This window comes from Exophiala dermatitidis (assembly GCF_000230625.1).
Source record: "Exophiala dermatitidis NIH/UT8656 unplaced genomic scaffold supercont1.6, whole genome shotgun sequence".
Taxonomy (NCBI): domain Eukaryota; kingdom Fungi; phylum Ascomycota; class Eurotiomycetes; order Chaetothyriales; family Herpotrichiellaceae; genus Exophiala; species Exophiala dermatitidis.
The window spans coordinates 2,674,617-2,702,242 of NW_008751651.1; the positions used below are offsets into that span (position 1 = coordinate 2,674,617).

The window sequence follows — 27,626 nt, forward strand, 5'->3', positions numbered from 1 at the left end:
GTAGTGGTGTAGGTTCGAAGAGATCATCGGGCCACAATTACTACTACTACTTCTTTTCGAGGAATGAAACTATTAAATTGAATCGCATTGCATAGAAGGATTTCCTAGTCTCGTTCCTCGGCAGTCTCAATTGTTAGGACCCTATCATGCTCTCTGTGCACCGCGCCGAGTAAGGTATGCAGTCCTATGGACTAGTAGTATCAACAAGTGCAAAAAGTGCAAACTCCCAAACTCCAACTCCGATCTGGGGATGATTCCTAGTCATCCCTCCGTCCGTCCCATAAAAATGAAAAGGACATCCATCCAAGGATACCCACTGCCCTAGAAGAATCCTGTCACTGCCACACTGCGCCAATGGATGTTTCTTTTCCGTTCACTCTTTTGGTGTTTTGCGAGCGAACTGTAGGCTGAGCTGAGCTTAGCTGGAGCTCCCGTGCCCTAGCTATTCAGCCTCGCATGCCATCCTCGACCATTCTCGTCCCCATTCGTCCATTCTTGTCCTAATCATCCTGTCGTGGTCCTGTCTTATCCCGAGTCATCTATCCTGTTCTCCCCTTAAGCCGAATTCGAAAGTCACACGGCAGATGGATGGATGCATGGAAGCCGTTTCGTTTTAATCAGAAGGCTCGGAAGGCAGGTACTCGTCCTCATCGTCATCCAAGAATACCTCGGCATATCTCTTCCTCGTTTGACGTCTGCTTCTTCTCACACCTCTACCTGCAGAAGAAGAAGAAGAAGTAAGATCAGTGGCAGTCGTGGATTGCGACAAGGGCGAGGGTGCAAAGGTTTTAGCAGCAGCAGCCGCGGCGACCTTGCCTGTGTAGTGTTTGACTCGTCTAGCAGTGCGGTTTGCTCTCTTCGTGGCAGTATCAGTATCAGTGCCAGTGCGAGTGCGAGTGCGAGTGCCGGCAGCGGTATCGGTTTCGGCATTACTGCCATTGCGGTTACCGTCACCGTTGTGGCTGTTGCCATTGCTATTGTCATTGTCATTGTTGGCCACAGTCCAATTCTGACCACGGGTGGCGCGCCTCAGTTTCAGGCGAATGGCCTCTCTTGCATATTTGTTGACTAGAGGATCTGATGGTGGACGCACTGTGGTCGAAGCTTTGTCTTCAGCTGGATCTGGTGGTGGCACTGCGGTCGAAGCTTTGTCTCCAGTTGGCTCTGCTGCTGAATCTGTATTGTCCATCTCGACAGCTTTGTCTTTATCATTGCTGCTGACTTTGGCCGAAGCTCTGCCTCCAGTTGGGTTTGCTGCTGCTGAATCTGTATTGTGCATCTCGACATCTTTGTCAGTATCATTGTTGCTGACTTCGGATGCGGTTGACTTGTCAGGTATGCTGTCAGGCTTCTTGCCGTTGGCAGTAGAGGAGATGTCTGGAGAACCTGTCGGTGGACCGCTGCCAACTGTTATACCCCATACCCCAGAAATGATCGTCTTTCCTCGCGGGTCATCAGGATGTGAGAGCGTATGAAACTGCTTGAAACGAGCTTTAGGCCCCGTGTTGGACACCCAGTCTTTGTACGCCTTGGCTTGCTTACGCACAAACGTATCGAGAACCTCGTCCATGGCTTCCCGCTCTGCCATGGTCGAATCCGTTGCATACTGAAACCGAAACCCTTTGTGCTCATAAAGCTTTTCGCTCAACCGTTCCTCGGGGTGGGAGCCTGATGGATCCTTGAGCTTGGCAATGAGAGAAGGACCAGTCCGTTCGCCGACGCCAGCTCCCTTTGATGCTGCAACACTCCCTCGATTGGGTCTGGCTGGTTGATCGGCTGAGTTCGTCTTGCTTTGCTCGCCCTGCAGAGCGGGTCGTGTATCGGTCGGTTCATTGCCCACAGCACCGTCAGATGATTTCGGACGCTGTTTGACCATGCCCCCAGCTTGTTCAGTCATCTGCTTTTTGGTTGGTGGTAGTACCTCAATGTCCACCACATCTACGTCTTCTGAAGTGAGAGGACGTTTTCGGCTGCGCTCTTCACGAGATGACATGTCTGTCGCCGGTGCAACGGCAGCCATGTTTAAAGTCTGCTGTGAGGGAGGAGGAAGGAGTGCGAACCTGGAGACTCCAGTGCCGTACATGGGCTTGTCTTTGGCTATAGACCAAGGCGATACCTTGTCAAGTTCCAAAGCCAGCGCCATAAGGAGGTCATGCCGCTCCTTTTCCTCTTTAATGCGCTTGTCGGTGTTCTGCCGTTGTCGATCCTGGCTGAAATTTTGATAGAATGATTCAAGTTGCTTCATGCTCTGCCGCAACAGTTGAACTTCATGGAGAGCCCAGAGCATGAGATTTCGGCCAGACAAATTCGAATTGGTCGACCTAGTGAGGCGGAACCAATCCATTTTACGTATGTCTCTCCTCCCGAGATGCTTGAGAACAGCGTCCAGGAGCTCGTCGCCCCCTTGGAGATCGCCGGATTCTGCGCGTTGGCGAATGAGCTCGGGAGACACGCCTGCCTCTTCCAGCTCTCCGAACGTTACTGCTCGAGTGTATGTGTCCCGTGGATCTGTCTTGTGTAGGAAGTATAACTTTGGGTCGCGGGAAGGTCGCTGACGTATTTTTCCTGTATTTGCAGGGCGTTCAGGGCCGGAGTTGTTTCCCGTCTGACTGTTCGGACCAGTTCTGCTTGTCTGGCGTATTGACCCTGTCACCATAGCAGCGGAGTTGCTTCCCATCTGACTGCCAGAGCCAGTTCTGTTTGACTGTGGCATTGACTCTACCGCCATTGGAGCGGAGTCATTGCTTGCAACAAGACCCTGACGCAACGCTTCGCACCATACATTTCTCAATGTCAAAAAAGCACGATCGAGCACTTCATAGCGGCGTTGGTCATTTTCAATCATGGAGCCCAATTCTGCCCAGTCCTTCACATGCTCCATAATCTGAGCTTTGAGTGGGAGATTCCGGTCAGGGAGGAGCCATGAGCGATCGAACCGGGCTCGATGTCGTGACGATTGAGACCGAAGTAATGCGGGAGGAAAGCTGTTCAATCCGACAGTGGCAGATGGTCCGTTACCAGTCTGGCTATGCGACGCTGGCACATCTGTTGCATCAGATAGGCATGACAAATCCACCGAATAGCCAGCATTTGTATTGTTCTGTTTGTCTTCCTCGACTGTGTCAATTATAGTTGTGTCGCGATCGTCTTGCCGTGAATCAATTTGTGCATTTTCTTCCTCGACCGCATCAACCATGGTTGTATCAACGTTGGTTGTATCGCGCTCATCAACCATAGTTGTATCGCGCTCTTCTTGCCGTGAGTCAGTGTGTGCATCCTGAGGCCGTGTTTGGACATGATTTTCGGGCCGGTTTGTCATGTTTCCAAACTGCTATTCGATCGTCAGACTCCAGAGCGACAATTCGTGCCAGTTCTTTAATCGAGCGGCTTTCTTGTTAGCTGCGGAATGCACTCACGGTTGTGGGGGCTGTCCCCGTAGTTGAATCCGGAGCAGTTGGAACCGATCTACGGGGCTCCCCGGTATCCAGAAAACGGCCAGAATCCATAAGGCGCCAAATCTAGGTCGAGACAGTCAGATCTGAGCCAGATCCGGTAGAAGATAGAACCACACCAGCCACTCTTGTTGACGGTAGCAAGCGGAGGAGTTGACACCGGGTCTGGACGCACCCTACCAGGTAGTAAGGCACGCAAAGTGCTTTGTCTTTAGGCAAGATTGCAGTGAAAGATACAACGCGAGGACACTTGGGAGAACAAAAGGTCAGGCAAAAAAAGGAAGTAAAAGTGAACGGAGAGACGCAACAGTGATAAAATTGTGAAGTGAGGAAAGGAGTGTCAACAAGACTGTTGTAGAAGACAACTTTTGACGCCCGCGTTGGAGCGCAGCAACAAGGGCAGGTGACCTAATCAGCGTTATAACGAAGTGTCGTAGAAAAGCATTGAAATGCAGACCTTGGCGATGTGAAAGCCCGATATGCTTCCGGCGACCATCACAACTCATCATGCTCTACCTCAGCAGTCTCGGCAGGTTCTGGTTCAGCGGCACCCTCAGCTGGTTCCTCTCTGCCGGATGTATCATGCTCTACTTCAGCAGTCTCGACAGGCTCAGGCTCGGGTTCGGCAATGGTCGCAACAGGTTCATCATCTGATGCTTCTGCACGATCTTCCGGCACCGGTCCAAAGCCTGGAGGCAATTTCGACTTTGACAATTCTCCCAGTTTGATGGCGTCAATGAAGCCTTCCAAATCATGAACATCATGGCCTTCGCCTGGATACCGTATCCACCAGTTTCTCTTCATGCTGAGCGCGATGATTTCCAGTTTTCCCGACTCAAGACCAAGGTGCTCCCTAACCCTACCCGTTTCTTGCATTTCCGCCGGCACCGCATATGTGGGCATTAGACTAGCCTTACGTTTGTGGTACTTTTGTGCTATTTCGGCAAGTGATGTCAGTGCCGTTGTTGTCGACTGATGCGAACCCTCGCCCGATTCTGATGCAGGAAGTAACACCAATAAACAGTGATGGCTTTTCGGCGTCATGCAAGCAGCTTCAAGCTCCGCTTGGGTCGTGAGCGTGGGAATAGGAGGAAGTTCCTCTGCGACAACAGCAGGTTTCTCTTGCTCCACAATAGGAAGAGGAGACTCGGTAGGAGTATCGTCGTCAAGGACCACAGTCCCTGAGCTCGCAAGATAGTCGTCAAAGTCTGCTGATTTGTGTGCTTCGGAATCCTTTGAGAAGGCCGCTGAGGCGGAAGACGATGACTGAGGCTTGACTTTCTTGGTCGGCTTCGCACCCTTGGGCGCCGGATCCGGATTCGGCGGCGCGATTTGGCTAAAGAAGCTCACCAGCGAGTCTCGGTTGATTTCTCCTGTATAGGGGATTGGCGTCTCACCAGGAGCAGGCACCAAGACTATCGTAGGGAATTTGGTGACGCCATATTTCTCGGCCACAGCCTTGTCTCTGACCTGAGCGAAGGTAATGCTGCCGAGAAAGTCAATGGCCAAGCTCTTGACCAAGGGACTAGTGGTTCCTTTGTCGGAGAATACTATAGCCTTTGCTGAAGGGGATGACGGCTCGTTTGGCCAAGTGTCAAGACCATCCCCTTGCAACCTCTTTACATGGTTCGGAATTTTATCCTTCACAGCATCCACGATACCTTTCGTGGATCGAGGCCCATTGTAGTCTTCCACCACCGGCCGGCCAGGCTTCTTTCCTGGTCGGACGATCTTTAATGTTGGGAAACCTTGAATGCCCATCTGCCCACAGAATGGCTTGTTTGCATCGTCGTCACAATTGATCGCAGCCACCTTGGCAAGACCGGCCAGATTCTTTGCGGCTTTCTCATAGGCCGGCTTTAGGTTCTGACAATGACCGCACCACGGGGCATAGAACTCGACAATCTGGGGTTGTCAGCTGCAAATATAAGGTCGAGGAGGGCACCGGTTGTATCCTTACCGAAGTGTGGTTGGACTGCGCAATCAGCGAGTCGTATGTCTTTGCAGTCACCTGGAGAACAGGGGAATTCTTGGTGTAGAAAGCATCGACTTGCACCAAGCCTGTCATGGCCAGAAAGAGAAGTGGGAGGAGCATCAGAAGGGCCATCCTGAGAGTTGTGATGTTGTGTAGCAGAAAGGTCGTGAGGGGACGTGTTTGTATGGAGGAACGTCAAGGCACGAGATGGTGATGCAGAAATGAATGTGCCATAGACCAGAGCATAGACTGCTGATGCTCAGGTCTCAGGTTGTCGTAGGACAGCAGGAAGGAATCGGCAGCAAGGTGGTTCCAGTTCGGAACACTGTGGCATGAAGGAGTCGAAGACAAGGGACAGTAACCTGAGATTCACTCGGATGCGCGTGGAATTCGCGATGACGCGCACAAATGTCCTTGTCTGACAAAACGTAATGTGCTGCTAGAACCATTGACTGGTGGCAGGGGCATCGATATTCCCTCGTCAGTCTGGCGCAATTTCATCAACCGTCGAGAAACTGGGTTGTTGTGTGTGAGAGCTTCTACAATGTTCAAGTTGTACACTCCGGATTGACAACTGTTGCCCTACCCTGTATCAGCGCTGTGGCATGATTGCCTTGGACCGATATAGGAGGTTGAGAAATACCATGCACCCTGCTGCTGATAGTCGTTTGCGTCCTATCATATACCAACTGGTGCTACGAGATATCTACGCCCACAACCTCTCGAGATGTATGCTTCGCTGACATCGTTCTACAATGTTGTATGTCCAACGTTTTTTATTCCGGTCACCACCGGTTGAGCAGAAGCACCTCAGTTCCGACCTAGGCAGTAACCAGCAATCCGACACATGTTGGTGTCATGCTTGTGTTGAGTAGACCTGGCAACCCATAATACCGCCTGGCTGGTCTCGTCGACATGTCCCTCTGCTCGGTAACTCGTTGGTATGCTCTGAGCTATGACACACCCATGAGATGAATACTACGGGCGCAGACGGGTGATTGCGGCTGGTTCAAAATTTGTCCTCAGTTGTTCTTCCATGGCGTCGATGCTGAGCATAAAAATGGCATTTCCATCTGGATTGCCGTTATAGATCCGGTGAAAGGTGTGTCCATGACGCGGGAGACGACGTACCGAAGCACCATGCGGCCTGTCCTTCTGGGGTGACTTCCTGGTGCTTTGTATCCCTCGCAATCGCTGTTCAGAGCAGTTCTTTTCTCTCACGAGTGTCGAGAACTGACCAAAATACTTTTGACCGGGGCTTTGATGTCGGGGACGATCCGCAATCACCAGTTTTTGCCTCGCATCAAAAACAAAGTAAAACCGTGCCTCCTCATCGTGCTGACGTTGGACCCTTTTCTTGTTCTCACGACGTTTTGCCCTGGTAGGTACTGTAAAGACCCATTTTCGCGCTCTCTTCGTCGTCCTGTGTTGTCGTTTCGCGAGGTGATCTGCTCTTCCAGATATTCGTCTCTCGATCTCCGTTTCTCCGCGATCGTTTAGCCGAAAAGGCAAGGAAGTTCGGCAGAGGGATTATGACCAGCACCATACAGCGCTTTTGTATTGGTGGCGCGCTGCGATGGCCCAACTTGCCATACAGGACTGTCCAGCGGCGGCGGATTACCGCAACAGATATAGCCACTGACGATTCCAAAGGCTCCTCGGGTGTCTCGAAATCAGATCCCTTCGATCCCGCCCATTGTAAGCCTTCACGGCAGAAGCACCACACCAGAGATCCGGCCGAACTGTGGCCCGGCGGTGAAACAAGCGGTCGACCCCATGAATAGGCGGAGAGCAATGTACCACTTGAAAGATCCCCGTCAATGGAGACCAGTGACATATTCTCTTCCCTCAGAGGTACTTCGCACTACTAAACCGTGAAGAAAAGTCCGAAGCCTTCTTGAGCATCTCTCTCCGTTTCGTAGCATTGATAGTCGCCCCACCAGCAATATCCTTTTCACGATCAAACGCTCTGGCACTCGGGTCATCTTCCTCCACGACTTTCGAAGAGGCATTGTGTGAGGCGTAGAGAGAAGGGCCTCGTTTCTCCTGTCATCCCAGTTAGATTTCTTATTTCTTATCACGTACGTCCTCTCGCTCAAATCGCTAGGCACATCATTCCATGACGCGAGGATAGCGCCCAAAAAACAGTAAACGATTGCAATACGCGAACCGTACTTACATTATACTCCTTCAACCTCCTGGCAGTCTCAGCATCATCTCCATGAGTCCCAGCTGCTGCCGCTGCTGCTTTTGACTTCCCTCCCGCACCAGCAGTAGCAGCATCATTGCTGATCCCCATAACCTCCCTTCTCAACCGTGCTTGCTTTTCCTCCGGCGTTTCATACCACGACGACGACGTACCAGCTCCACCGCCGGCAGTCTGCGGCGGCCCCTTTGCGCCCCGTCCCGTATTGAATTTCCGGTTCTTTAGTTTCGTAGGATCGATCCGTGCAGACCAGTCGCCGCCGGTGGGCGCGAGAGTCATCCACTCGTCTCGCTGGACTGGCCTTGTCGCCCCCGACTCGGATATACTGGCACTTGGTGTAGAAGAAGAGGTCGTTGGACCTATTGATGCTGAGGAATGGTCGTTGGCGGATGGTAGACTCGGTCCAAAGTCGTCGTCATCGTCGTCGTCGCTACTACTGTTGTCTCCTGGTTTGTCCTCTTCTCGATCTTTCTGTGGTTGTCGAGGAGGGCTTGAGGAAGAGTGTTGTTCTTCGTCTAGCGGTGCCGGCGGGAGCGTTGGTCCGTAAATGCGCTTTCGCTTTGCTGAAGGCGGTGACTGGTCCTTCTCTTGGTTCTTCGGGGGCAGAGGTCCCGTCGATGAATCCGAGGATTCACTATCGTCATCCTCGTGGCTTCGCTTGCGGTTTTGAAGTTCTGGTGGCAGTTGAGGGCCGACAGAGGCCATCTTTCAACCTGGGACCGAAGAAGGTGTTGAGTAAGATACTAGTAATCTGTCTCAAGGTGATTGAGTTGGTCCGTATTTTCGTTGTCGGCCGGATTTGAGGACTTGATGCGCAGCGGTCGCATTTGGAGTTTCCAGGCTAGGAATAAATAAAGTGGTCAACTGGGGCGCGTCATCATGCGTGCACCCCCATACATTTATCTACAGTATTGAAGTGGGCTACTACGATGTATATTGAATCTAGATATACACCCGCTGCCCTCGAAGTCACCAAGGCTCATTGGTGCTCAAGGATGACTCCTGCCAGCAGACAACTCAAAAACCTGCTACATACGCTCTGGTTCTCAAGTGCGATCCTGAGCTAGAACGAGAATATACTCATACGTTTTGAGTCTTGGTTGTAACAATGTCAAGTCAAATTACCATCCGGACCTGTTTACGAAGTAATGGTCTCGAAAGAACCCCAGAGGGCCAGAGAACTTTCACTTCAGACAAGAGTTCTTCTAGAATACAATCATTCAATGACTGCAGGCTCAAGGGTATCCCTGTTGTTTTCCTGGTAAGGACGCCTTCATCTCGAAACCGTGGACGACATGGAGCCCGGTAACTTGCATAGACCGTACATAAACATGCATCGTCCAAGCATCGTGAGCAGCTCAACACGCAGCTGATGAAAACCAGCTCATTCTCCCCAAGACACACCTCGCAGTCTCTTCCGAGGAACACGCCTTGGTGAGCACTCTAACATTAGATGGAACACGAGTTCCTTGACTCAGGCTGAGCCGAGTGTTCATCATGGCCGTGAACCGAGATTAACAATCAAGGTGCACTTCTCAAAGTCAAATTGCAATTGAGGAGGCGCATCCCGTCGCTCCCCGTCTCTGAGATCTGCGAGTACTTCTACTGACAGCACGTTTTCTCCCGGATACAGTCGCACATCGTACGCACCAGGAAACGGTGAGTTGGGTTCTCGATATACCTGCGTGTTATGTATGACAAGAATTCGATGTCGTCGTCGAGACTTCAACTCTGGGGTGGTCACTGGGATGATTCGAATGTCGCGGTAGTTGAACGGTAAGCTTATGAAGCCTGTGGTCTGGGTCCTAACAGGTGAGGCACGGCGCACGAGTTGCCATTTCGGATCATTGGGAAGAGTGGGATTCGTCTTGAAGATGACAGAACCAATAAGTGCAGACTCGAGGCCTTAAAAAGCGGTCAGTAGAGGGCATTTCGGAGTACTCAAGGAAATCTCACCTTTGCCGGGGTCACGAAATCGACGCTCGAACGGGACAGGAGATGTACCGTCAGCCGAGTGTGGGGCAGGCCGCGAGCCAGGCGGCTCGTAGCCACGGGTTCCGTTGGTCAGGGCAACCCCTGGTGCAGGTGTATCAACTTCCCTTACAGGTGTCGGTAACTGTACAGGAGCTGGAGCCGGAGTCTGGGACGCCTTGGGAATAACTTCCTGAGGTTGTGGAGTAGCTGTGCCATTAGCAGTGGCTTCCGCCATAACAATATCAGGTTGCTCTGTGACCTCTGCTCCTTGTGATACTTGCGAAACACTCCGACGAACACTAGGTGTAGCAGTTGGAGGAACCGGGGTTGATCCATTGGCCTGAGCGTGTCTGGAACTTGCTCGCCGTGCCCGACTGAGGGCTTGGCCAGTCTCTTCTTTTTGGCGTCGAAGAGATTCACTGTCGATGGTGCCGCCCACAAGAGTTGGTGTTGGAGTGGACGAGCCCATTGTGAGCCTCAGGGCCTTCGGCTTCGGTTGCGACAGGGACAACTTGAGATTTCGGCGTGGTGCAGCACCGAGAGACTGCATTCTCTGTTCTGACCATGTCTGTAGACCTTAGCAAGAGCATGTTGAGACTGGGCATATCGCTTACTTCAAGCTTCTCCGCCATTATGTATATGTCGGATCCTTCCTGGTTGTATTCCTTCGCATTGTCCCAAATCAAGCGAACCTCCTTTGCCAATGTATCCCAGTCCGGAATGGCATCACTTTCCACCAAGGCTCGAACATCGGAGATCGAGGTGGGCTTCTTGATCACCTTGTAATAATCAGGATAGTCTTTTTTGGACACCCTTTCCTCGAAATTGCTATACGCTGGGTCAGTACAGTTCGAGTTATCAGTGCCACGCTCCGGGTAGTCGTACATTGCATCTTCTTGCTCGGACAACTCCTTCAGGAAGTTCAGGTAATCCTGTTTCAAGTCCTTCCGAGTCAAAGTAGCTGGCGTTGCCTCACTCCGACGACTTCTGGAAAATACCAGTTTGACCTTTTCCGTGGGTGTATGGGCTTCAGACACCGCAGATGATGCCCGTTGCCGGTCGAGGAGGTCTTGCGGAATGGGCGTGGGATAGGCACGGTAGTCCGGTCGTAGGTATGCCGGGTTATGTTTGGGCATGAAATTCGACAATGCCTTTCGGATACGTTCTGCGTCTTCGAAAATGGGCGATTTGCTATGGTTGTAGTCCTTTGCATTCTGCACCATTCTCTTTAAATCCGATTCCAGCTGTTCCATGGTCTCATATTCACGATTCTCCAGCCTCTGCTCGATCATGTTCAAGGACAGTGGCATGGCAATCTGCTGATAGTAGTCGGGATAGTCGGCCCTGCTAGGCAGGTCGATGAAGTGAACGGCGACATTGCGGCCACTCTTGTCTTTGGATATTTTCAGCTGTCTGACCAGTTTTAACCCGAGTTCTGTGGTTGTCTCTCGAGTCTCGAAGTCGGGATAGTGGGTGTCCTGGCACGGCAGATATCACAGTTAGCCAAAGCTGGTTGAATGGCTCTTAAGATTAGAGATGCTGTGCATGCTGGACGCTGCGGCCTGCAGTGGCAGTTCGCTCGTGCGGGCTTTGAAGACAGGCATGGAGGTAATTGCGGTCGAACGAGGGCTCCGGGTTCGGTAGATGCAGCGAGTGTTGAAGTGCCAGTTATTGGGAGTTGGGCGTGTGGAGGAGTATAAGGAAGGATAAATAATGGGTGCGATGCACTTACGTCGTTACGCTTGCGTCGCTTGGGATCTGGCGTGGCCGCAAAGTCATCGATCAAGCCTGCAGGGCCGCTTCTGCGCTTTGAGCTGCTCATCGCAGCCTCTCAAATTTGGCCGATGGGGGTGGGATTCGGGGTCTGCACGGCAGCGAGAGCCACCATCAGGTGCAGAATAGGTCAATACAACGCCGGACACACAGTAGACACCTTGGATTCACTGGCCAAAAGAACGGACTGCGAGGCTGCGGTATGCGCATCAATTATCCCATCCTCGCGGCGTTCACTGCATCCTGCAAATCTCCCAGGTATCCTGCCGACGCGACGAGAGGCTCAATAACATGCACGTGACTCGCCCGATTCATGCACCCTCGTGACTGCACTCGATTGTGACTGGCCAAGACGTGTGGCTGCGCCTGGTTATGTAATATGGGGCTGGTGTCCTGTGGCTGCGCGTGTCCTGCACTGCACATTTCAAGTGCAGATTCACGGCGGCGGCTTGGCAGCAGCGCTTTCCGCGTCTCGAGTCCTTGTTTACGGGCCTTTGGTTTGTGGTTGTGGTTTAAGTTGTGTTTTTTGTCCTCCCCCGGCCTTCTAGACAACTTGTAGCCTGTCTTCCCATAACGCCCAACACCGAGACTAGAACTTCACCTCTCAACGCCTACTGCTCTTTTCTCCCCTGTATTTGGTGTCAACCGTGACCGCCTTACACGACTGCCTTGCCCTCTCGCCCAGCTGCCGATGTGGTTTCTTCCCGAGTCTTTCCTTTACGCGAAAGCCTAAAGCACGAGACCACTTTCCACGCTCATTATTACAGGCACCACACTCAAGCCAACCGTTATTACACCCCAAGTTACTCCTCCGCCGTTTATTACATCTACCCACGAAACACCTTCTTGGTTGCGCAAGAAACAACAAGCACAACTGCTCCGCCAGCAAGATGCCGAACGTTGATATGTCGCGACGGAACAAAAAGCCGAGATTATTGCATGAGAACGAAAGGGCCCGGCTAGAAGAGTTTATTGATTCCATTGGGTACTCTGCAAGGTACGAGAGCTCAAGATGTCCTTCGCGTGGATATCGGGGTTGACAAGCAGCAGATACTCCGATTCGGAATATGAATACCGCCACGTACAGCTGCCCAAGGCGATGCTGAAGGCAATCCCTAGGGATTACTTCGATGAGTCTAAGGGTACGCTGAAGCTTCTGTGGGAAGAGGAATGGAGAGGGTTGGGAATCACACAGGTAGGGAGCTGTTACTGCATGGTTGGGCCAGTCCGCTGATTCAAACTTAGAGCTTGGGATGGGAACATTACGAAGTGCACGAGCCGGAACCGCACATCCTACTGTTCAAGTAAGCCGGAACGACCAGCAAGAGTTGATTTGTACTAATGTCCACCATAGACGTCCGATCGGTTATCAGCCACCAGCCCAATGATCAAGGGCTCTCGCCAGAGACACCCGTAACCGGCGCAGCATTATAATGGCGTTTACTGTTCAGCTGGGGAGGTTTATTTCACTGTGCATTCAGCGAGCGTGCTTACTACCAGTTCTGTATGTCTGGACGAATCGATGCAAGACGGCAACGGAGGTTTGGGTCCGAAATGCCAGCTGTTTGCTCATGCTTAGCATAGCCATAATCGCCGTTCAACACCGATGCTCGATCGTTTGCCTTTTTATTGTTCTTCGCCCAAACTTGACGCCGAGCCTGGAAACGTGTCAATGACTATTCGTCGACGGTGCCGAGCCATTCCACGCAAGGCAAATTTTGGATCCTGCCAGATCCTCTCACAAACGCGAAGCTGTTTGTGAAGCATTCTTCTGCAGCCACTCGTCCCACTGTTCCACAGTCCAGGAAGAACTGATGCTGCGCTCCTCGACTCCGTTGAACAGGACTGTGGGTGTGACATGCACGCCGGTCAATCTGTTCGCCTTGACCATGAACTTGATATCGTTGGTCACCTTGTTTCCGGTGTTCAAGCTGCCGTCCTCGCCTGGTTTCTCCGAAATCAAAAGCAAGTCCAGGATCTGCTTTTCGTCCACGCCTTTGACCGAACCAGCTAGTTTGGCAAGTCGTTTGTAAGTATTGTTGCGAGTTTCGTTGACGACAGCTTCATCGAAGTACTCTTTCTGGTGGTCAAACAGCTTCTCGGAGAAGGCCCAGAAGGAATCTGGTGCTGTCCTCAAGACGGCAGCAGCGGCCTCGTGTACGAGGGTGGAGCTCGGATGCCATGGTTGGATCTGCTGGCGGAAGATGACCCGGATCCCTGGATTTGTATACTTTTTCTCGATCAAAGGCACAACGCCCGTGTAGAAGGTCTTGAATAGTTTGGCAGAAAAGGGGCAAGTATAATCCAGATATATCTCAATGGTATGCTTTGCTTCGCTGGTTGAGGATGATGCGAGCAGTTGCCCGGCAAACTTCGGCGGGAGTGCCATGCTGGAGGACCGTGACTCTGTTGATGTCAATCAAGAAACTTGAGCCGAAGACTGTTTTGAGGTGCAAAATGAGACAACGGAAAAGTATTTCGAGCTGGCTACCTGTTTACCTGGCAGGATTGAAGTTATAAGTATCATGGAAGTTACTAGTAGCACGTCTGAGGACTTCTTCCTGTTGAGTTCTGGTGTTGTCCGGTCCGATTCGGGAGATTTCGTCATTGTTTGGACTGAAGACGAAAAGCACGGTCACGTGTGGGACGATAAGGCTGCCGATAAGAGATCTTCTGCTGCTTCAAGATCAAGATCAAGTTCTCCTGAACTTGGACTCCTTTATTTTCAGCCTTTTCTGCTAAAATCCCACTGTAGGCCAAGTTTACGCCGTTCATAGCGTTCAAAGGAAACGAAAATTCCTCAACAACAGAAGATTCGTTTGTGCATTTGCACCTTCTCTGCCGCAATGATGTCGACGTCTACTAGTACCAGTTTAGTGGTGATGTCGCGCGAGCTCAAGTTGGGCAAGCAAAGTCCTGATGGCAAAGGCAGCCGCGCCTGTGAGCCGCACTGCAAGATACAGAAACAGTCAGTGACCGTCCGCACCCTTTCAGATCTCGGTCATCATCCTGTTTCAGGTAATCCTGCAAGTTACCAGGTATATTGATTCTTAGGAACATCCACATTGCTTACTCGTTTCTCCCAATTTTCTAAACATGGTCTACGTTCAAATAATATCCAAAGACAAAATGTCCCTTTCCCTTCTTGTTGCCACTCTCTTCCTCGTGCTTCTGAACCTACTGGGTCCTGCATATGTTCTCGTTTTCAATACCCTTACCAGCCTGTTTCTCCTCTTCTTCTCACGCAGCAGAAGATTTACTCGGCATATGCAGCGGGACGGACGTCGAGAAGTGTCCAAAGCTGCGGAATGGGTGTACTTTGCGTTCCTGGTGTGTTTGACCTGGGTCCTGTCTATAGGGACCGGTCAACATGTCAGGGTCCGATACCTGCTTCCTGAGTCTCCTGTTATACGTCAGTTACCAGGGGCATCCCGAATGCAGGCGCTGTCCGAACTAACCTGCTTTCAACAGTGCCCGAACTTGCTCAAATCTGGTCGCACTTCAAGGAGGGTATTATCAACGAATACTCAGTCCTCTTCCTGCCTGTTGCTCGGGGAATGGCCAGCATCCGGAAGCTGTTTTCATGGAAAAAGCCAGAGCCAGAAATCGGTGGTGTAGCAAAGACTACATCGGTTCAAATCGACGAATCGCTTCAAGCCACCTCTTCCCAGGATGAAGCGTTGGTCTGCCTGATCTGTCATGAGGCAATCTCTCCTCAGAATCCCAGCCTGTACTTGTGTTGCAGTAAGCACCACTGTTATCATGCGTCCTGTGCTGCAGATTCCGTCATGGGTCATCGCCGCTGTCATGTTTGCGATGAGCCTTTCCCTGACGGCCAAGGTCCGCAAACGATGGACCACGAAGCAGACCCAGGCTCCAAGAAGTCTACCAAGAAGAAGAACAGGAATCGGAACAGAAAGAGAAAGCACTGAGGTGGGAAGATGGACATGGCAATGGATCGGTGTGCCGGTGACATGAGACAGTCAAATATTTCCTAAATGCGGAAGGCATAGGTTGAACGATTGTCACACCTGGCTCCTCGAGTTCAATTTGTTGGAGGACCTCTTCGGATGACCTTTCAGTCATTCAATTAGCAAGCCGAAAGCCAGTTAACCGCCTGTCAGGGTCCCGTAGGCTGCCTAGCCAGCCTCTACTAGTCCTAAGCTTAATAGATCCCACCCGAGGTCAATTTGAGGCGAATGCAGTATCAGTGTTGTCGTTCCTTCTTCTTCCAGTCAAAAGACATTCTGATCAAGGAGTTCAGCAAAGTGGTGTCAGGGGGACACTCCTTCCAAAAGAAACAAGGGCTCACCCTTCCAAGTGCACTGATATACTGGTAGTATTTCCACACTCTTGTCATCGTACTCTACTCCTTTCTGTCCTCGGTCAATGTGACCAGCTGTAATAGAAACATCATTTCGCATTCCTTCGTTTGCAAGATACCTTCGTTATACATACAAAAAGGACACATTGAAAGATATTGATCATTCGTCCCAACCTGTTAGTGGTTCTCACTGCTGTAACAATGTCAAATCTTCCTTGCAAAATCGCTTCCCCGACGGTACAAAACAGCAGCAAAATGGACTCTCCATCCTCAGATGAGTTGTCAATCTTATACTACCATGAGGATATGAGACAATTCTCTGTGGCGCCAGGAATCACAGCACACATCAACAATATGGACGACCACGCCCTCGCCGTCAGCTATACCATGCTCGAGCTCAAAGTCCAGCTAATTTGCAGGAAAATGGCCATGCCGTCAGAGGCAGACCGCCGATTAGGGCTTGATACACAGATGTGCCTCAAACTAGCCAACATTGCACCCGTCCTCAGCGCCCTTGCCCTGCTCGATATGGGACGACTCGACAGCCACACGGCCGTGGATGTCATCAAGGTTGCGAAGATCAAATCAAGCTACACGCCCGGCGAGACCGCCACTTCCGACGTCCTGCCCATGGCTTCGATTGTAACGTGGGCGCTCTAGTTGCATGTCCTACGCATTCTCCCTGCTGTAGCCGTGGACAGCGATCGAGACCTGCTCCAGGTTGACTTTAACAGCATCAAAAATGGAGGCCGAGTTTCAGTGTCCGAGTTCTCGCCTGCTACCGCCGCCATGTACTTTTTGTGTCTGTTTCTGCTGGAGCAATATCGGTTCCTGGACGTCCATGAAGTATATCACTTTGCACAGGAAGAGGGAATCTTGGGGATCTGTCGGCTTCGTCCGTTCGCGCGCGCTCAATGTGATAGCACCAGCGCAAGCGCCCGTGAAGTCGAGGGCCACGACTGTGCCATTTGTCAGATTGATCGCATCGGGGACGCTGAATGGATCTATGACCTGCCGTGCAGGCATCAGTTCCACAAGGGGTGTCTGGTTAAATGGCTGATCGAGCTGGAACAGCCGGGCTGTCCGTTGTGCCGGGATGTGATTGCCCAAGAGATGCTCGATAAGCTGTCTTTATGATGAGACTTGACGGCTGATGAAGATCACAGCCAGCTGAGAAGAGGAAGAAGAGGAACACCTTGCTTGACCGCCTCAGGAAAGCATTATCGTGGGAGAGAAGACACGTTCTTGCATACCTTCCATTAGAAAGGAGTAAGGGGATGGGATCGAACCTTGGTGTTCTTAGAGCAAAAAGTGCATTCGTTCAAGTGTCAGTCAGCAGCAGGCGTCCATTGCAAGGAAGTGGTCCATCTTTCAAGATTGAAGGGAAGATAGTACTTGGTGGATTGGATCTGCTAGGGCCTCAATTTTGTACAAAAGTATTTGTTTGTCCGTTCAGCTAGGTTAACTTGGAATATAACTCTGTTCCCCCTCAATCGCAAACGAAAGTTCCACGCTCAATGCACGATGGTACCGCACCCCTATGTCCTCTTCTGAGACCGAGGCGCTTGCGTGGCCATCAGCTTGTGGACAGTCTGCATGAACTGCTCCGATTGCAAACCGTTATAAGTGTCGTTGTTGTTCAGGTTGCGCACAATCTGGTCCAGGAAAGGCATCTTTTGCTTTTCCGGTTCGGGGTATTTGCCTTTGACGTACGTCTCGGCGAGAGCCTGGCGCTCGGCAGCTCTGGAGGCGACATCATCAAACGTCATGTCCTTGGGATGCGCCTCGACGTTTTTCTTCTCTGTGATCTCGTCGGCACGCTTGCGAGCGATTTCGGCCGCGAGGGCCAGCACCTCCTTCTTCTCCTCCTCGGACTCAAACCGTGTCAAATAGCCTTTGTAGTACCGCTCGGCGAGCTGCATGGGTGTCTGGTACCCGTGCGGAATGCGATGGGCAAGCCACTCGATGCGTTGCTGCACGGACTCGGTCAACCCGGTGCCCGAGAGCGGGGTGTTGGGCCAGTCAGCCCGGAGAGTATCAACTGACAACTCTTGTCCGGGTACATGGGGGATCTCTTCAGTCGGGTTGACGGGACGGTCAATGTTGGTCTTGATGTACGCGTTGATTTGGTCGTCGATGGACAAAAGATCGGCATCATCTTCATCCTCCTCCTCGGCCGCCTTGCTTACTTCGCGTCGCTCGGCTCGTTGAATGCGGCGATCGGTGCGATTGATCGGTCTGCCGCCGGCGCCTCGTCCTTGTTCTTGTGCTTGCGCTCCTTGACGACGCTGGTACTGTTGTGCTCCTTGGCCTTGGGGCTGACCAAGACCTCTCCTTGCGCCATACGACCCCGGCTGCTGTTGTTGCGGTTGTTGTCCTGCTCTTCCAGCGCCCGTGGACCGAGGCGGGCCTGATCTCCGCAGAAGTAGTCCTGGCGCAGGCGCCCTTGATTGTTGCTGCTGACCGGCAATGCTGGGAGTACGGGTACCGGTAGAGGCAGGAGAGTTCTGTGCACTGCCAGTGCGCTGAGCTCCTGTCCGGCGAAGGATAGGACCGGGCGGCGGTCTCCTGGCAGCGCCTGCACCTGCAGAAGCGGCGGCGGTGCCAGATCGAACTGGGGTTTTTCGAATCACCACACTTGGCGAACCTGAACCTGAGCCCGAAGCTGAGGATTTCGAAGCCGAGTTTCCGGAAGGCTTCTGATCGCCTGGATTTTGAAAGAACTATGTCAGCACAGACATATCACAGATGGACAGGAAAACTAAAGAGCGACGTACCTTCAGCAAGAAGACTCCGGGCCGTTGAGAATCCCCTTCCGTTGATGAGATGCGAAATCGAGGCGTTCCTTGACGCCGGCCGGAGACTGAGCCTCGCGCATCTCGCGCACACATGCTCCATCCTGAACGGAGCAGTATATGTGGTAGCAGCTCAAGTCTGCAGATAGACTCCAGACTGCGGCCTGAAGTCGAGCTTCAAGTTCAATTGAAGTTGTCAGTTAACTTGAAGTTCAATCGCGATTGGATTTCTCAAGCAATTCGCTTGGCGTCACGTGAGACTCAAGGGTGGAAGCCGGATCCCGCCGCTTCAATCTGAGCAGCCACCATGATATCTGCCGCTTTGATCAGACGAGCGTTTGATACCTGTTGTTGTCAAGGGTCAACAACTGAAGTAGACCTCAGCTAAGTGGCTACAGTCAGTAAGGTCTGCTGATCTCACATCCTACACCTGCTCTTCTTGATCGCTTGGGAGATAACCTCCAGCAGCATCATACGTCTTACCACATCATGATTTGCGTCCACGCTGTGGTCATCGATGGGCTAATGATCAACATTCAAAGCGGAAAGTCCGGAAGGATAAACTGATTTACTAGTAAAATCTAAGTATCGCCGGATTGAGCGCATGGCAGGACCATGTGGTACCCGGCACGATGCTGTATGCCAACCACATGGACCTAGACCGAGAGGTTGAAGATTTCAGATTCCCGTTCAAGAAGCTGATGTATCAGGCGTCAATAAGCATTGGACTGGCAGAGGCGTTCCATATTCGTGCTTGGGGGCTGTGCAGACAGACTCAAGGGATACTAGTACGCTCAAAAATTTCAAGGAATTTAAATAGAAAACCAGCCTACCCCATGAAAGTTGTTCTGGCTTGACATGGCTGTGCCATTTCAATCACGGATTTTACTCCTCCCATGCCAGATGATCACATCTCATTCGTCCGTTGCCAACGCACCCGACTGTTTTATCAAGCCAGAAATATATGGATGAGAGTTCTGATAGGCGTTTCAATGCTAGCAAGGGCTTGTTCGACACCGGGCCGTAAGGAAATCGAGAAGATAGCTCCAGTATCTGAGAGTGTCCCGAGGTGCTAATCATGTGAAGAACGTTTCCCAAGAACACACGACAAAAAATCTCTCCCAAATGTCATGTCAACTTACCCCTGCCAGCCGGACGTGGGTGTTGGTACTCGTGGACGATGCGTATGTACTTAGGTATGTACCAACGTCGCCCCGAAATAGTGATAAGTGGTAGGGTAGGTAAAAAGTCACTTCTTCTTTCCCTCTGTTTCTGTCTCTTCGAGATATTCTCTTCTTCAAGTGAACTTATTGGTCTGTCTCCGTAGTGGTAAGTTGTTTCCTACTGCTAAACGAGCAGCCTGAGCCTCGTTCTCTTACTAATCATCACCACGAGGCTGGAGGTCTTGGCAGTCAGCCTTGAACCATGCACTCACTGCACTTTATCCACGACTTGAACAAGGTGAGAGTAATGCGGCGTGGCATATGGCAGATACTCCCAGACTATACCAATGTCTCCATCTAGGGGCTGAGTTTACCACAAGCTCAAGGTCTCATTCAGTATGAGTGTTGTGTTTGTGCTTCACTACCTTGGTTTGACACCAAAAAGCCGGGTGGCACGTCCGAGACAAAGATGGATGGGCTTGCACTCCACCCAGATCAAGTGGAGCTGCCACCTCGTCATTCTGGGGCAGCTTTGACGAATTTTCTCTACAACACAGAATCATCTGGAGCCTGCACCTTCGACTAGTATCTGATCTGGCATTTGTGAAACGCTTCGTGGCCTCCCGTCCACCCATCGAGGTCCGCGCAGCTTCCTATTCAGACCAGAACCTCGCCCAGGGGGTATGCGAATTGGGACAAAGTCCATCCCAAGGACATTTGCCCATGCCTTGACATCTGTCACTACGCCGTGGAAATCCCAAGCGACGAGTCATGCATGTGGTAGTACGCAACTGTTTCACTTCGAGTGCACCATGAGACCGCAAGCGATTGTCGTTCCATGCCTGCACGCACCATCAGCTTCGCCAATACATCAGTGCGACAACTATACTATGCCGCCACAGCTGCAAATGCAGAGGGAAGTACGGCGGGAATCTGTATTGTAGTGTGAATCTTCCGTTACCGGTCGTTGAGCAGGTCGTTGATCTCTTTAACAATGACGAAAGTAAGCATTGTTGACGAGGCTCCCGGGTCTTATGGCTCGTCAGCATTGCACAAGGCTGTGGATCCGTCCACTCAACTGATCGACATCCGCTTTCCAACTCCCCAGCGACCAATTTTGCCCTGGGGTCGGAAGCAGCCTGCCACCTACAATGTACGTTGCGTACACCGGCGTCCGCTCGGTACCTTACTTTGGTGGAGGCAGATGACCACAGCACCAACCAGAAACCACAAGTACTCACCAAATTTCCCGGATCGCTTTTCCTGGTTCGTACAAATGCCGATTCATGGTACTCATAAAAGTTGGCCTCCGCACCAATAGCGGAGCATACCGTCATAAGCCTTGAACGGTTCCTGGACCCTTCCGTTTGGCGCCATCTGCTTTTTTGGCGAAAATATACTTTGATACATATGGTCCCTTGCCCCAGCATGGCTTGCTAACCCAAGAACCCTTTGCTTGCTTATACCCAACACCTGAGGTCCGGGGTGCCGCAACATGCAATCAATCCTCCAATACTATCGCTTGCGCAATAAAGTTGAAGCAGCATACAGAAGAGAAGACAGACATTACGACACAGAGAAGGGCGTCCCCGAACTAGACAAAATCATATTCAAAAAGAGGATCATTAAGAAGCATTCCGACCCAGAAGCGTCTACCGGTGCCACTCCTGCAGAGAAGTTCGCCCAAGAAAACCCTCTCGTTCAGCCATCGACAAAAAATTACTCCCATTCTGGTCTTGATCAGCCCTGTCATGGCGAGACGGAGGAGGAGACAGGTCGAACGAGCGAAGACAGGAACAGGCTAGATCTTGGGAGCACCATTGTTACCAACGAAATCCACCAGACCAACCGGACGGGGACCAGCCACGACGAGCAGGCGGGCAACACCAACGAATACGACTACAGTGCGAAAGAGGACCCCAAATGGCTTACGGTGGAGTTCGACGGTGAAAATGACCCAGAGAACCCTCGAAACTGGCCCAGGGCGAAGAAGTGGATCGCCACCTCCATACTTGGCCTCACCTGGGCATTGGTAGGTTGGGGATCAGCCATCAGTTCGGCGGTCGCCAAGGAGATACAAAAAGAATTCGGCGTCAGCGCGGTCGTCGAGTCTCTAGCAACCGCCGTCTACTTGATCGCTCTGGCGCTGGGATCATGGATAACTGCTCCCTACTCCGAAACGTTCGGGCGCAACCCACTATATATTGCCTCATTGATATTTTTCATGATCTTCATCATGGGCCACGCTCTGGCGCCTAACATCGGGGCGCAACTTGCACTCCAGTTTCTCGCCGGCCTGGCGGGCAGCACGCCATACACCGCGTTCGGCGGCAGTCTTTCAGACATGTGGTCACCGCTGGAACGAACATACGTATTCCCACTGGCGGCGGGACTATCGTTTCTAGGCCCGTTCCTTGCGCCCATGATTGGCGCATTCATCGGCCACTCGAGGTCACTCAGCTGGCGATGGACGGAATGGATCACATTGATGATGGCCGGGCTGAACTTCATTTGTATTTTGTTGTTTGTGCCGGAGACGCACGCCCCGCGGATTCTCAAGTGGAAGGCCGAGCACTTGCGGTATTTCACCGGCGACGTACGGTACGCGACGGCCATGGAAGGCAGCAGCCATCAGGGAATGCTGGCGCGGATGGCGGGCCGAATCTACCGGCCCATGCAGCTCCTCACGCAAGAAATCATGCTGATCTGTTTCACCGTCTACTTGACGGTCGTGTACATTGTGCTGTTTACATTTCTGAAGGGATACGATTTCATCTACGCCGAGACATACGGTCTATCGTCCGTTGAAGAAGGGCTATGCTGGCTAGGATTGGACGTCGGCTTCGTCGCGGCCCTGGCGTTCGTGCTCCCCTTCATCTACCGCAACTACAAGGCCAAATGCGAGCGGGCGGGAGGCGTCCGCGTCGAGCCCGAGCAGCGGCTGTGGTTCGCCATCATCGGCGCCCCCTGGCTACCTATCGCGTTGTTTTTTATGGCTTGGACCTCGTATGCAAAAGTCTCGTACTGGTGCAGCATCGTTGGGTCTGCTGTCGTCGGCTTCTCCGTCCAGTGTATCTACGCCTCTACCTACCAGTACATCATCGATGCCTATGAGGCCCAGGCCGCCAGCGCCCTTGTGGGTGTCACTTTCACCAGCTACGCCGTCTCCGGCGGCATGATCCCCGTCAGCGTCGTCATGTACAAGGCCATCCATGTCCATTGGTCCTTGACCTTGCTAGGCATCATCTCCGCCTTGCTCACTCCTATTCCCTTTGTCTTCTACAAGTTTGGTGCCAAGGCTCGATTGAAGAGTCAATCGGCACAGGGTTGATCATGTGTGAATTGTTTTGATGTGGAGGTTTTTCGTGCTCGACTGTGTACGTATTCTTGTTCATGTCCAAACTTATGATGACCCTCGTTACGATAGAATGTCAGCAATGAGTTGTCTGCAAACGCACCTTCACTTCTTTCTATACGGCTGTCATGTTTTTGGGTTTCGTTCAAGGTGGTGGCTTTGTGTTTGTGTTCTCAGCGCTTGCAAGGTGTTCAGTCGGATTGGATCAGCATCTTTCCGCATGTGTCTCGAATTAATTATCTGTTACTTTTGTACCGGTAGAGAGCTGGCTGTTTCCAGCATTGTACTATATGGAAGCGAAAAGTTGCTTGATTTCGTCCGATACATCAGTTGATAGAAAGAGAGTAGAAAGATACTGCTGTGATATGGTGCGAATACTGCTATGGTCACTGGCATGATATGGTCCTAGTATGAAGCCGCAGACGCCCATGGTATTCCGTCTACTAGAACTCCGTTCCTCAGTCCGCTGCATTTTACCCCCAATGGTACACGCATCTGGCAGTGCCGTCTCATTACAACCGAATTGTAGAAAAAAGCAGGCATATTCGATCACCCACTGGCAACGTATAAAATCACAGGCCTCCGCTCTCTATGCTACCCGCTCAGGTGCGTAGTAATGAAGCACTACGATCATTGGACACAAGCACAAAGACGATTTGTTCCGAACCAGACTGAACATTTGACTATGATATACACAATACTTTCTCAACACTGCATTACACACGTGCATCCCTGACATCCACTTCTGTACATCTTCGGTACCTGACTGCCACGGCACCATCCATGTTCTTTTCCGCCCACAACATAGCTCATATTGTCATATCATGTTGTCATACTGGTACTGTTGGATTGCCAGACTGTCTTGCTTCCTCGCTCTCACATCAGGCTGCCCTCCTCTGCGTTGTCTAAGATCCTTCTTGTGCAAGTCGGTATTGGTCGGCAGCGCTCTGGAGGCGGCTTGTTTCACTTCCTCGTGGGATGGGCTGACCGTTTGGTGGCATCATGGCTTGGGCTTTTGCATCCAAACTCTCCTGAACGGCCTTCTTGTCGACTGTGCCATCCGCCATGGGCACTTGGGCAATTGTGTTGTTGCTACCTCGCTGAAGGTTCTGGGCCCCCTTATGCTGGGCGATTGCGGAGGCGAATTTTCCCATGGCACCTGTACAACGTTAGCTGCTTCGTGGGCATGGATTCCACTGCAGCTGGAAGTCCCACTTTGCACATGTTCCTTGGTCACTTCGGGGGCATCACTGCGGGCAACATCGTGGGTATCCTTCTTGAGGTTGGAGAGCAGTTCACGGCTGTCGCTGATGGGGCCGGCGTCAGACATGTTGGAGTGGGCAAGATGATTCAAGGAGGATTGAGGTAGGCTGGATTTGAAGAAATTCAGGGCTTGGTCTTGCAGGGTTGATTTGATGAAGTAGAGTGAAACGAGGAAGATGGAAGAACTTGAAGCAGTTGTGTGGCAGTGGCATTAATATACTTGCAGCCATGTTCCAGCGCACCTTCCTCACACTGCCAGTGCCTGCAGAAGAGCTTGAAGGGGCGCGTCAATGATGGAGTCAGTCACGCTCCGAGTCTGGCGAAGGCTGGAGCAGGAAGGAAGGAACGCGTCAAAAAGAGGCACAACACTCAGGCTGCGCACCGATACGGGAGAACTTGAATGCTCGAAGATGTACGAAGATACCGCACACCAACCTGAGCTATATCCAGCTCTTCAATCATAAGCAATCCACGGCGGACTTGATGCGCACCAATATCTGGCTTGATACCTTAGTGAAACCCTGCAAACTCCTCGGCTCGGTCAATTTACGCTTTCAGTCGAGAAGGGCGGGTGCTCTGCGATGAAGTCATGGTAGTCCAATGCTCTCCCTCTTCATCCCCTGCGGGACAGACAGATGAAGAGTGCCACCGCCCGCCGTTTCCATTGACCAGGCGTGTATCTGTAACAGGAGCATTCTGCAGTTGCATCCAGACACTATCATTCTATCATGGTAGATCGGCTGTATTATTGTCGAGGTGCCCATTCAGGCAAGCTCTCTTCCCAACTGCGGGTACCTCTCGTCCAGACAGCTAGTATAGCATTGTCGGCTTCCTGTATATGGCGTGCTCCTGACGATTACAAACAGCTATTCAGGTAGTTGTATTGTCGAACTCGGAGTTCAATGGCGTCTCCACGCCAAGCCTGACTCCAGATATACAAAACTAGTCCCAAATAGGCAACCAACTTTTCACCTCGCCGTCACTTCAAGTTGTAGTTCACTTCGACTTCACTTGGCCATTGACTGCACTTGGCGACCAGTGTTAACAACAACACTGCAGCACTACTAGTAGTACTTGCATCACCTTCTTCTTCCTGTCCTCGTTCTCTTCGTCTTCCTCTTCCTTCACCACCACCACCTCCTCCTCCTCCTCCACCACCACCATCGCCGCCATGGTGCAAACAAGGCATCAAGGAGCCCGCCCAGCGGGCGTGTCGTACGCCGACACCCAAAAGCGTGAGCGAAGACCCGCGGCTGCTCCCCGCCGGCGTGCAGCCCCAGCACGTCGTGCCCGTGCCGCTGTCCCTCCCCCTGCCCCTGCCCCCGCGCCAGCAGCTCCCGCTGTTGAGCGGAATCCCGCGTACAGGGATTCGTCTATGCAGACGGACCCTGTTGAGATTGTTGAAGCCTCTACGAAGACGGTAGAGCTAACGGCCACCACAGAGACAGGGAGCGGCAAGCGCCGCAGAGAGGAAGACGAGTCCTCCGGGACTTCGTCGAAGCGGCAGCGAGGGGCCGAGACCCCAAAGTTCCTTTTTTCGGCCCGCCGAAACCGAAGCCTCCTGGCCTCGGCGCCGGCCAAGGCCACCACCCAGCACGAGTCGCCCTTCTTTGCCCGGGTCGTCGAACCGACGGCTAGACAATCAACTCCGACCCGTGCGTCAAAGCCAAGAGAGGGCGCCAAAGAGCCGGAGACGCCAACTCCGACCCCTCAAGGCGGACAAGAGCAACGCGGACTTTTCGGCAGTGTGAAGAAACTTTTTGGATTCTTCAGAGGTTTCGATGATACCACTGCGCACAATGAGCAGGAACAAGGCAGTGCCAGTGAAGAGCAGAACCGCGAAACCACGCCAGAGGCCATCCAAGCCAACAGTCCTACCACTCCATCACCTCTCGAACCTGACAGCCCAACTCCGCAACCACAAACCAACGACAGCCGCATCGACACACGCGATCAGTTCAAGCGCAGACGATATTCCAAAACCTCTGCAGGCCGTGACGACATGACTCCGGCACGCGACGATACGGATCGAGCGGACACTGATTTTAATCCTGTCGAGGCTTCTGGTACAAACAAGCGCAAGTTAGCATCAATGGACGGCGAGATTCCCGGGCCTGCCACAGGCGGTTACGGCATCGACGACAGCTACTTGGATGCGGAAAATGAAGTTGACGGCATCGAAGACTCTCAGGCTGCGGTCACACAGCCCTCTACTCCCAAAACCAAAACAATCTCCCAAACTCCTCTCAGATCCGCTATGCGACAGAACGGTAACCTCTTTGGTACCATTGGCCGATCTGCAAAGTCAGTTCGCATCAATCCCGAGACTGCAGTCAAACACGTCTATGGACAGTACGGTCATTCTGGAGAGTACCACGGTAGCATGTTTTCCGATCCATCCGACGCTTCGGACTCTTCCATCTCGGCTGCTGATGTTAGGAACATGCATTCCCCTACTACCCTTCGCAACACTCTAAGAAATGAGAGTCCTAAATTCCGACTGAATGAAGACGTTGTCGATCCAAATGATGAATTTTGGCGACCGTCGCTTGCCAACCCTTCGCCCGGTCATTTCAGAGTCCCGGATCTGGACGAGTACGATGAAGAAGAGGGAGACGGAGCAGAAGATACCGCTGTGCCTGAGCAAGCTGGTGAACAAGATCAAGTACCTCCACAACCTAGCACTCCTCGAATGTCTCATGCCGAGCTCCCCAGCCAAATCTCAAACTTTACCGGCCACACCGAGAGTATTTTGATGAATGAGTCGGCTGAAATCAGACTGAACAAAGCCAGATCTGATGCGCAGAAGTACAAGCCCGCACGATCCTCGCTATTGTCTCTCAGCGAACACGCACGATCACGATCGTCTTCTCCACCCGAGTCAGAAGGGGACTTTACCCAGTCACAGATTGAGGTATCAACACCAACCGCAAACGATCTCAGAGAAGCCGATGAAGCCGAAACTGCTGCTCAAGACACTCCATCACAACCTCTTGGCCGTGAAGAACTCGACAATACTAAAGTCGGAGATGATGGCATGACCGATTATCAACGCGAACATCAGTATGACGAGTGGGCAGCTAACCTTGATTGGCCGGAACCACAAACATACGAAGACGCCGGAATTGCCTCTGATTACATTGCCGAGCTTGTCCGAAAGAATTGGACTGAACGAGACACTCGAGAGTCGGTTGAATTCTGGGATCGAGAGTTCGAAGAAGGGCTAAAGGCGGCCAGAGAAGCCGCAGCTCAAGGGAAACATCTGTTCTGGGTTGAGCCAGGTGAGATGTTCGAAGATTGAACGGAGATGCGACGAGCTCCAAGCGCCCTGAACAACATCTTGGTG

At 52.1% G+C, this 27,626-nt stretch overlaps 12 protein-coding genes across 12 annotated transcripts; 5 read left to right on the top strand and 7 right to left on the bottom strand.

Moving 5' to 3' along the window:
* Positions 1–613: 613 nt before the first annotated feature.
* HMPREF1120_07776 (uncharacterized protein) lies at positions 614–3,506 on the bottom strand (the record flags this gene model as incomplete). Its single annotated transcript, XM_009162007.1, has 2 exons — positions 614–3,331; positions 3,417–3,506. The coding sequence occupies 2 exons, from the start codon at positions 3,504–3,506 to the stop codon at positions 614–616; spliced, it is 2,808 nt and encodes a 935-aa protein (XP_009160255.1).
* A 441-nt stretch (positions 3,507–3,947) lies between these two features.
* Positions 3,948–5,559, bottom strand: HMPREF1120_07777 (protein disulfide-isomerase; the record flags this gene model as incomplete). Its single annotated transcript, XM_009162008.1, has 2 exons — positions 3,948–5,357; positions 5,413–5,559. 2 exons carry the CDS (start codon positions 5,557–5,559, stop codon positions 3,948–3,950), a joined length of 1,557 nt encoding a protein of 518 aa, XP_009160256.1.
* A 1,716-nt stretch (positions 5,560–7,275) lies between these two features.
* Positions 7,276–8,338, bottom strand: HMPREF1120_07778 (uncharacterized protein; the record flags this gene model as incomplete). The annotated part of the gene is made up of 2 exons (XM_009162009.1): positions 7,276–7,473; positions 7,607–8,338. The coding sequence occupies 2 exons, from the start codon at positions 8,336–8,338 to the stop codon at positions 7,276–7,278; spliced, it is 930 nt and encodes a 309-aa protein (XP_009160257.1).
* A 334-nt stretch (positions 8,339–8,672) lies between these two features.
* Positions 8,673–11,636, bottom strand: HMPREF1120_07779 (uncharacterized protein). Its single transcript, XM_009162010.1, has 5 exons — positions 11,340–11,636; positions 10,493–11,085; positions 10,222–10,435; positions 9,590–10,175; positions 8,673–9,538 (listed from the first exon to the last, which is right to left on the bottom strand). Exons 1-5 carry the CDS (start codon positions 11,427–11,429, stop codon positions 9,129–9,131), a joined length of 1,893 nt encoding a protein of 630 aa, XP_009160258.1. The 5' UTR covers positions 11,430–11,636; the 3' UTR covers positions 8,673–9,128.
* A 634-nt stretch (positions 11,637–12,270) lies between these two features.
* HMPREF1120_07780 (cyclin-dependent kinase regulatory subunit) lies at positions 12,271–12,688 on the top strand (the record flags this gene model as incomplete). The annotated part of the gene is made up of 3 exons (XM_009162011.1): positions 12,271–12,377; positions 12,428–12,575; positions 12,626–12,688. The coding sequence occupies 3 exons, from the start codon at positions 12,271–12,273 to the stop codon at positions 12,686–12,688; spliced, it is 318 nt and encodes a 105-aa protein (XP_009160259.1).
* Positions 12,558–13,955, bottom strand: HMPREF1120_07781 (uncharacterized protein). The gene has a single exon (XM_009162012.1). The coding sequence runs from the start codon at positions 13,767–13,769 to the stop codon at positions 13,119–13,121; it is 651 nt and encodes a 216-aa protein (XP_009160260.1). The 5' UTR covers positions 13,770–13,955; the 3' UTR covers positions 12,558–13,118.
* A 554-nt stretch (positions 13,956–14,509) lies between these two features.
* HMPREF1120_07782 (uncharacterized protein) lies at positions 14,510–15,312 on the top strand (the record flags this gene model as incomplete). The annotated part of the gene is made up of 2 exons (XM_009162013.1): positions 14,510–14,792; positions 14,852–15,312. 2 exons carry the CDS (start codon positions 14,510–14,512, stop codon positions 15,310–15,312), a joined length of 744 nt encoding a protein of 247 aa, XP_009160261.1.
* Positions 15,313–15,813: 501 nt separating this feature from the next.
* HMPREF1120_07783 (uncharacterized protein) lies at positions 15,814–20,809 on the bottom strand. Its single transcript, XM_009162014.1, has 5 exons — positions 20,742–20,809; positions 20,552–20,693; positions 19,333–20,504; positions 18,482–19,197; positions 15,814–18,411 (listed from the first exon to the last, which is right to left on the bottom strand). The coding sequence occupies exons 4-5, from the start codon at positions 18,600–18,602 to the stop codon at positions 17,243–17,245; spliced, it is 1,290 nt and encodes a 429-aa protein (XP_009160262.1). The 5' UTR covers positions 18,603–19,197; positions 19,333–20,504; positions 20,552–20,693; positions 20,742–20,809; the 3' UTR covers positions 15,814–17,242.
* Positions 15,960–16,841, top strand: HMPREF1120_07784 (uncharacterized protein; the record flags this gene model as incomplete). The annotated part of the gene is made up of 2 exons (XM_009162015.1): positions 15,960–16,351; positions 16,439–16,841. The coding sequence occupies 2 exons, from the start codon at positions 15,960–15,962 to the stop codon at positions 16,839–16,841; spliced, it is 795 nt and encodes a 264-aa protein (XP_009160263.1).
* A 348-nt stretch (positions 20,810–21,157) lies between the features above and the next one.
* HMPREF1120_07785 (MFS transporter, DHA1 family, multidrug resistance protein) lies at positions 21,158–22,993 on the top strand (the record flags this gene model as incomplete). Its single annotated transcript, XM_009162016.1, has 1 exon — positions 21,158–22,993. One exon carries the CDS (start codon positions 21,158–21,160, stop codon positions 22,991–22,993), a length of 1,836 nt encoding a protein of 611 aa, XP_009160264.1.
* A 683-nt stretch (positions 22,994–23,676) lies between these two features.
* Positions 23,677–25,139, bottom strand: HMPREF1120_07786 (uncharacterized protein). The gene is made up of 2 exons (XM_009162017.1): positions 24,233–25,139; positions 23,677–24,176 (listed from the first exon to the last, which is right to left on the bottom strand). The coding sequence occupies exons 1-2, from the start codon at positions 24,345–24,347 to the stop codon at positions 23,923–23,925; spliced, it is 369 nt and encodes a 122-aa protein (XP_009160265.1). The 5' UTR covers positions 24,348–25,139; the 3' UTR covers positions 23,677–23,922.
* Positions 25,140–25,343: 204 nt separating this feature from the next.
* HMPREF1120_07787 (uncharacterized protein) lies at positions 25,344–27,581 on the top strand (the record flags this gene model as incomplete). Its single annotated transcript, XM_009162018.1, has 1 exon — positions 25,344–27,581. The coding sequence occupies exon 1, from the start codon at positions 25,452–25,454 to the stop codon at positions 27,579–27,581; it is 2,130 nt and encodes a 709-aa protein (XP_009160266.1). The 5' UTR covers positions 25,344–25,451.
* Between the last annotated feature and the right edge of the window lie 45 nt (positions 27,582–27,626).

Coding starts and splice junctions, on each gene's coding strand:
- HMPREF1120_07779 (XM_009162010.1), bottom strand. CDS start 11,429: ATGAGCAGCTCAAAGCGCAGAAGCGGCCCTGCAGGCTTGATCGATGAC. Junction 11,086..11,339: donor AGCGACGCAAGCGTAACGAC/GTAAGTGCATCG, acceptor CTGCCGTGCCAG/GACACCCACTATCCCGACTT. Junction 10,176..10,221: donor TAATGGCGGAGAAGCTTGAA/GTAAGCGATATG, acceptor TAAGGTCTACAG/ACATGGTCAGAACAGAGAAT.
- HMPREF1120_07781 (XM_009162012.1), bottom strand. CDS start 13,769: ATGGCACTCCCGCCGAAGTTTGCCGGGCAACTGCTCGCATCATCCTCA.
- HMPREF1120_07783 (XM_009162014.1), bottom strand. CDS start 18,602: ATGGAGCATGTGTGCGCGAGATGCGCGAGGCTCAGTCTCCGGCCGGCG. Junction 18,412..18,481: donor CCGGAGTCTTCTTGCTGAAG/GTACGTCGCTCT, acceptor TTCAAAATCCAG/GCGATCAGAAGCCTTCCGGA.
- HMPREF1120_07786 (XM_009162017.1), bottom strand. CDS start 24,347: ATGTCTGACGCCGGCCCCATCAGCGACAGCCGTGAACTGCTCTCCAAC. Junction 24,177..24,232: donor GACCAAGGAACATGTGCAAA/GTGGGACTTCCA, acceptor AACGTTGTACAG/GTGCCATGGGAAAATTCGCC.